At 45.9% G+C, this 8021-nt stretch overlaps 1 protein-coding gene across 1 annotated transcript in view; it reads right to left on the bottom strand.

Annotated features, from left to right (window-relative positions):
• Positions 1 to 586: 586 nt before the first annotated feature.
• LOC133111094 (ovochymase-2) overlaps positions 587 to 8021 on the bottom strand; it is an 18008-nt gene continuing 10573 nt past the window's right edge. The window contains exons 13-22 of the mRNA XM_061221250.1: positions 7062 to 7192; positions 6362 to 6455; positions 5758 to 5889; positions 5025 to 5108; positions 4206 to 4395; positions 3102 to 3177; positions 2790 to 2982; positions 2110 to 2252; positions 1292 to 1448; positions 587 to 956 (exon numbers count right to left, since the gene is read on the bottom strand). Of these exons, the coding sequence (XP_061077234.1) occupies positions 838 to 956; positions 1292 to 1448; positions 2110 to 2252; positions 2790 to 2982; positions 3102 to 3177; positions 4206 to 4395; positions 5025 to 5108; positions 5758 to 5889; positions 6362 to 6455; positions 7062 to 7192 (1319 nt within the window). The 3' untranslated portion in view covers positions 587 to 837. The remainder of the gene's footprint in view (positions 957 to 1291; positions 1449 to 2109; positions 2253 to 2789; positions 2983 to 3101; positions 3178 to 4205; positions 4396 to 5024; positions 5109 to 5757; positions 5890 to 6361; positions 6456 to 7061; positions 7193 to 8021) is intronic.

Below are 8021 nucleotides of genomic sequence, written 5' to 3'. Positions count from 1 at the left end.
AGTCAAGGACCCGTTAGCAGTAAAATAGTTATTTAAATACTTACCGAAACGTGCGTCGGCGTCCATGGAAATGAATCGCGCCAGGCGATTTCGTATAATTAAGGAATCTGCACTGAAAAGACGTCATTCATTTAGCTCGGAACAGCGCCGCGATATCAACGTGTGGCCAAGAATATATTACATCCGAAGTGTTAAGAACCGGTTCGATCGAAGCATAGCTTCTATGTGCAACGTTACTATGCCCATCGACGACTCCACGATTGATTAATCACTCCATGCAGCGACTGCTTGACTGCTAGGCCCTGCTCATTGGTGTGTCCTCACTCCGCAAACGGTGGACGCATAAGTGATGAAGGTCCTACCTACGGGCTCTGAATTCGGACCATGCCGCTGGCAGAGCTTAAATGGGGGGATAAGGGGGCCATGATTTGTTCGTTTGATTAGGAAATGTATTACGAATAATTATGTTCGTTATATAATCGATCCGTTCTATACAGTAAGCTCTATCTGACCGATAGCGCAGAATCTAACAGGATTGTTCAGGTAATCGCGCGTGCAAAAACTGATAATAAAAACCCTCAAGATGTTTTGTATATAAAAACTTTATTATTATCAGGCTGCAACAGGGTGGAAGCAGTTTATAATTCATTTAATGGGACAATTATAAGTCAAATATTTACACAAAATTATGAAACATGCAAAACCGTAAAAACGGAACCACCGGTTTCAAATACATTTTCTGATTAATAAAATAGCAGCATGCTACACATCTTACTTAAAACAACTTTCAAATATGCATCAGGATAAATCCATTGAAGAAAAATGAAATAAATTGTGCTAATCCGCTCCAGAAGACTCAGCCCAAAAGTCATTGTCCCCATTGTTGAAAGTCCAGTTCTCCTGCTGTGAGACGGTTCTTAGCTGTGATCCCTTTCTGTCATCCACCAAAGAATCACCTGGAAATAAATCAGAGACAAGGTGTTACATTACATTATATTACATTAATTCCATACACGCACGCAGGGCATATAGGGCAACTAAAGCACGTGTGCAGACTTTAAAATAAGAGAATTACACTACAGGTGCACACTATCATTCAGTTATGCAATAATTCAAGCACATAGAAATGTATGTGTTCAACAACCCAATATGTCTGAGCGCAATACATTAAGCCCGGCCTTAATGGCCGGATACAGCTGTTGATAAAAGCTGAGCGGAAATGACTGGGCTCAGGGGAATATCACTCTGATATCCGCTCCTATAGTGTGGATAGCCAAGTTTGTCAACTAACGCTCCAGCTGCTCCAGAATCCAGTCCTGGAGGAGTGGCACCGAGGTGTAGACTCCGGGTCTCCGGAACCTTCCACAGCCTTGGCCCCAGCTGGTCACTCCGTAGACAAAGTAACCGGAGCCTTCAGACCGGCACACCAAGGCCCCTCCCGAATCTCCCTGAGGAGCACAACACAGAGAAAGGAGTGCGAGATGTTGGATTAAATACGGGTATATAGGTATATCTATAATGGTGCACCAAGGGACTGCGGCTCAGGTGGCAGGTATACAGTATATGCACCCTGTCTATTTTAGAGGCTGGGCTGAACCAGTTCAAACCGGTTCAGAGAGTTTGGTGATCTCAAGAATGATGGAAAGACATGCAACATGATACAAAACCGACAAAATGACTCTGGCACAATCACAGAAATTCTTGCAAGTTACAGTACTGTATTTCAGCACCACAAGGTAAATAGTAAAATACAATAAATGGTAAAATAAAATGGTGAAAAAAAAAAAAGCACTGAATTGCCTTTGCACCATTATACCAATCTGTCCAACCAAATAAAAGCATTAAACTACCCCATCACAACCCACTGATAATGTAGTGGTCAGGATATGGGTTCTGGGCCTTTTTAAAAGTTTTCACCGGTTTAAATAATATCAGCAGTGAGGACAGTGCAGTCTTAGGATCCTCCACCAGAGGGCTCTGCCTCAACAGAAAAGCCCAGGAGAGACTCCAAACTGTGGAATGTGTCTAGATATTTGTCCGAGAGCTGCCCCACCCTACCCCATTGTTCCCCTCCCATCAACGGTAAAGCAAAGCTGTGTGGAAACTCACCAGGCATGTGTCCTTCCCCTCTGACTGCGGAAACCCCGCGCAGAACATGCTGTGTGTTAGCCTGCCGGGGTAGTACTGCTCACACTCTCCACGGTCCAGCACCGGCAAGTGCAGCTGCTGCAGCGTCCTGTTACCCTGTCCAACTGCCCCACAGAACGAAATAAAATAAACTCATGAAATAAACAATACCGGCTTATGGCCGACAATTCATTTTGTTATTATGAGTCATTAATTCATTTGACAAATGGCATGTCTTCATGGCAATATGATGAACTGTCATGAATGATTAATGAACTCTTATCACAGGAACAACTTATGCACTACAACATAATAAAAGTGACATAATAAAAGCATATAATATTCACAGTTAGTATAAACATACTCAAGTGTCTAAAAATGTACCTCAATGTTAGAGGCAACATACCTAAATAATTTGAAAAGGGAAATATAGTGTAATTATGATAACCAAGAGTAACACTTGATTTATTGACTGGCCTGAATTAGACCGACTGTATCAGATATTTCAGGATATTTCTCTGTGACATGAGCCGGAACCATCATATCAAAACCTGTGTGATAAAATTGTTGTTGCATTGGGCACCTTGCCAACCTCAACAGTTCCTTCCCAAGCTTAGCCATGAGTGAAAGGCTTATCCTTGTATATACATCGACCGTCACACCTGCCAAGCTGCCCCACCCGGAGACAGTGCATACGTGGGAGGGCGGGACTTCCAGTCGGGATCCGGGCAGGCAGACGGGGCTGACGCGGTCGTTGAACTGCAGAGGGGCCTCCAGCTCCACGAGTGCCACGTCGCAATCCAGCGAGGTGTCACTGTAGCCCGGGTGAAACACTACCCTCCTCACTGCGCGTCTCTGTGGGACGGGGGGGGCAGGGGGGGGAGCAGGAGAACGGGGAGAAAGTGGGAGTGGTTTTACAGAGAACCGTCTCCACGGCGACGCTGCCCAGAGAGCGAGAGCGGGCGGGGCCTCACCTGCTCACCGGGGTCCCTCCTGTTGAGGTCGTGGACTCCCGTGAGGACTGAGAGAAAACTGCTGTATTTCCTCTCTCTGAGATGAAAAGAAGCAAGCAGCCAGCGAATGAGCTCAGAGCGGGTGACTTTCTATACAACCTCGAAGATTTCAAAAGCCAGACGACCGTTCAGGGGAATCGCACACAGAGCACGCAATTGTTCACCCCCAATGACGATAATGTGTGTCCTTAGTTTGTGAGTTTGTGTGTGTGAGCTCTTATGGATAGTTATTCAAGGCCCATCCATGATACTTTTAAGACATACTGTTATACAATGAGTACTTTATTTCATCCAGTTCTTCTAAGGCAGCAGTTCCCTGAGGGACCACTGTGCATGTTGGTTTTTGTTCCAACCACAATTGCAATCCCAGAATTTAGGGGATTAGGTGCTTTTCATGTTTAGAGGCCACATTATGAGAGAAATGGCTATGCCACAAATAATGACAAACTGCACATTGTATTTTTATATGTTCCAAATAATTACATAAAAATAAACAAAACAGATTACAGTACAAAAAAAATCTACCTAATTAGGAGCCTATTCATTAATCTCCATCTTTAATTTGATCAGTTAAAAAAGATACCTCATAACTGTATACAATAACTATTGGACTTCTATTCTTCATGGTACACATAGCCGTTTCTGACATGTGACTTAAGAGGGCAAATAATACCTATTGAACATGAAAAGCAGCAAATAAAAAAAATATACATTAACAGCTTGTTAAAATTCTGGGAACCCCATTGTGGTCGGAATGACAATCGGCATTGACAGGGGTCCCCCACAATAGAGTGATAGTGGAGGTACATTTTCCAAAATGGATCACATTTCCAAAATGTACCCTGAAAATACAGCAATGGGTACACCTGGGTACATTTCCCAAGCAAAAATAGGCACACATCAATCATATATTGCTGGCTAGGGTACACTTTTATGCACCTGTAGGGTACCACCCCAGTGACAAGCCTTTGTACATTTCTAGGCACTTTTCGTACGTTTAGTTCTGAGAGCGCAGGCCCGAGTTTGGGCGACGGCGCTGTGCGGGGCTAACGCTCCTGGACTCACAGACTGTGCAGGCAGTGGGCGGCGGTCAGGACCCAGGTGGGCCGAACGACGGCACCCCCGCAGAAGTGTCCGGAAGCCAGGCTGAGGCTGGCCTGCCACGGCCAGGAGTGAGGCTCCGCCTCCTCCCCGCCGACCACGCGACTCAGGGCCGCCCCCGCCATCGCAGGTACGTGCGCCACTCCACACAAACCTGCGAGAGGGAGAGCAGCGATGGGCGTTACTGCCCCCTGCACACAGGCCGGGATCAGTCTACTGCTCATCCGCCCTCTTACGTGAAGAAGCCAACCGAAATTACACCATTATAAAAAATATAAACCCAACGTACTGATCGGTGATTATATCATAAAAGATATAAACCATGATATAACAATCAATCGGTCAATTAAACAATGTTTAAGAAGTATTAAATTATTTTATTTGAATGATGAAATCTTGCATAAAAATAATGGCTGAGTATTATCCCCAAAATCTACCAAACATACACACACGCGCAGTTTTATGCACATGTACCTGGTAAAGGTTTTCATCAGTTGTTCAGTCTGTTTGTGCTGCGCTTAGATTATTAGGACGTACTTTCAGCCATTTAGCTTGAGGCCTTACTGTGTTAGAATAAGAACAATGGCAATGGTTTGTTGAACTAAATGAATGCAAAACAAAAAGTTATTCTTTCAGTTTTCCCCATTTCTAACATTTCTAGGCGGTGCATTTCCTGGTTCTTCAGATGCCAAGTAAATACCACACGGAGGAAGTTGCTCTCATTAAGAAGGCACAAAGCTCGCCCCGAGGACCGAAAAAAAAAATGAGACTAAGTAAACAAACCTTGCCTCCAGGGAGACAACCCATGGGCGTAGTCATCGCCGCCAACATTCTCTTCATGTTCAACCGGTTCCTCTTGGTGCAGATCTATCAGTTTGAAATGTTGGGTTTCGAAGTGTCAGTATAACAAATAAGTATGCCAAAGAATGACAAGGCAGAACAAGGCATTGTCATTGGAACCTGTTCCTGGCAGTTGGCGCCTGGGGGCCCAGTAGATATACGTAGGTTTGCCTGCTTCTCTGTGGGATAAACAAAAAACCTAGACTTCCCAAGCCAGTAGTCCTACAGGGATATGTGTGCATGACAATTCCCCAAAACAATAAAGTACAGTGCAGTCTTAAAGTTTGTACAGTGACAAATGTACAATTTTGTACAGTGGTTGTTGCACTGTATGAATTACAGCCCTTTTTATTTGTTCAGGGGAATTTGTACACAGGTAAATGGCAAAAGGCAAATGGACTGCAATAATGCGCTTTCATCCAAAGCACTTTACAATGAATGCCTCTCATTCACCCATTCACACACACACTCACACACCGGCGACAAGGCTGACATGTAAGGCACCGACCAGCTTGTCGGGAGCTATTGGGGGTTTGGCGTTTTGCTCAGGGACACTACCGACACAGGGTAGGGGATCAAACCTCTTACCTCCTGAGCCAATGTCGCACAGGTACTCTGTGTAGGCACAGAACCAGACACGGCGCTGTAAGTGAGCGTTTCTGAGAATGGCGCTCACCTCTCTCGCTGATGAAGGACGCGGTGGCACGGAAGCCCCGGTGGGACACCGTGCCGTCGGAGGTGAACCTCAGCACCAGGACGCTGCTGTAGCTGAGCAGGGGAGGGGGCAGGCCCCTGCCACAGAGCACCGCTTCAGAGGGGAAGGGTGACTCTCATTAGTTACACTCTGGGGTATGTGCGCACAGTATGTGCCCAACTACTTGCACTCATATTCAGTCTGTGTGGAGGCAGTTTAGAATATTATGGCTAGAGTCAGTCTTAGTTTGGGACAATTAAAGGCTGTTTATTATGGCTATAGTCCGTTTTTGGTTGGGTCAATTGAAGGCTGTTTATTATGGCTAGAGTCTGTTTTAGGTTGGGTCAATTGAAGGCTGTTTATTATGGCTAGTCAGTCTTAGTTTGGGTCAATTGAAGGCTGTTTATTATGGCTAGAGTCAGTCTTAGTTTGGGTCAATTGAAGGCAGTTTATTATGGGCAGAGTCAGTCTTAGTTTGGGTCAATTGAAGGCTGTTTATTATCGGCAGAGTCAGTCTTAGTTTGGGTCGCTTTGGATAAAAGCATCTGCTAAATGTAATGTAATGGTCAATGGGGTTTGTACCAACCTATCTCATCCTTCCCCTCTACATCGCCGAAAGCCACCAGGGAATCATACACGCACTCCTCCGACGGCTCCACATCAAAGTCATCAAATTCCAGCTGCAACACAGCACCGTTTCCTTTCAACAGCATCCCACGCAGAAACGCACACAACAGTCTCTCCCGCCCTGCCACGGCGTGATCACGTTACTCCGACGCACCGTGTAAACATCACAGCCGGGCAAGCGCCGACCTCTCTTCAGCCCCCGAAAACCGATCCCGCCCGCCGCGAAAGCTCACTCTCGTCACATATGCAAAACATCATTAATGCATTAATGAACCGGCCCGGAGGGGTGACCGAGAAGCCAGGGGTTAGGCTGAGGTGAGGTCAGCCCCACGGACCAGGCGCGGCAGTACACTGCAAAATATGGCTGCCTTAGCAAGCGATTTAGTCTTGTAATAAGACTTCAGATCTTTTTTTTTTTCATCTCTCAATCAAAAAATATTAGCTTGTTTTAAGTTACTGTTTGGTTGCTTGAAGAAGGTCAGCTCACCCCATTGGCAAATCCTGAAATTAGTCAAACTTTCTCACGTCGTTGACAGTGTTTTTGTCTCATCTAGCAAAAAAGTTATAAAAATAAGATGTAAGACTGAGACACTTGTTAAGACTGACTTATGTTTTTGTTTCTGCAGTATAAGGGTCACGGAAAAGGCACGCGCCGTTACCTTGACGACGTGGCCGGAGGGGGCGTGGACGACCCAGCGGCAGTCCGAGTCGTTGCCGTAGGGCTCGGGGTAATGGAGGGTCTGAACGACACCCTCGGATTGGAGGACTGCGACCCCGTCGCAGGCTGACTCTGCACAAACACAGCGGGGCATTACATCAGCGGGGGCCTGCGAGAGGCCCGCGGCCAAAGCTGGGCGACTGACACAGCAGGAAGGGTGCGTTTTGGCCACGGTCCCTCCGCATTGCGTTAATGTGGCCTTAAACCACTAATCCTTTATGCACCATGCCCTAGAATAATCAATGAAATTTTACACGGTATATGCAGTGGAATACGCATGTTTATTAATATTATTTGCAACTGTATTTTTACACACACACACACATCAGGACAAAATTAAGAATGTAGCCACAAACTACCAGTAAACACTACATTGCTACACTTACTCTGACTGTATACTGCACGCATAAACAATGGTTCAGTGAGCCACAGAAGAGTGCCAGTGTCTCCGTAACCATGGAATTGGTACTAAGCGGAGACATCTCTTACAATTCTCCTGAGCAGTGCAGCGAGTTAGTCTAGCAACAGTCACCAAGGACGCAGGGTGGCGTTTTTTTTTATTGAGCTCCCTTTACTAGCGTCACTGGGCAGAGCCGGCCAATGGCGTAAACAATGCATGCAGCCGTTTGGGGCCATAGCTACCCCTGAGCTATTCCATTCGAGTTTAAGTGACCGGGGTGATTTATATTGGTGCATTCCTGGGCAAAACAACATTCCTGTTTAGCGCCAACCAAAACCCTAGGGTCAGCTCTGCCACCAGGAGCAAAAAAAATGTCTGCATCGAGCATAAACAAATAAGGTCTCTTAAGACAGGAAGGTGATGAAATGCATGATTAATATTGCTCATACATACACACACAGACACACACACACACAAGGCCTGGTAAATGCAGGTTTGTTA

This window comes from Conger conger, chromosome 15, assembly GCF_963514075.1.
Source record: "Conger conger chromosome 15, fConCon1.1, whole genome shotgun sequence".
Taxonomy (NCBI): domain Eukaryota; kingdom Metazoa; phylum Chordata; class Actinopteri; order Anguilliformes; family Congridae; genus Conger; species Conger conger.
This window is presented reverse-complemented; position numbering and strand designations above follow the sequence as displayed.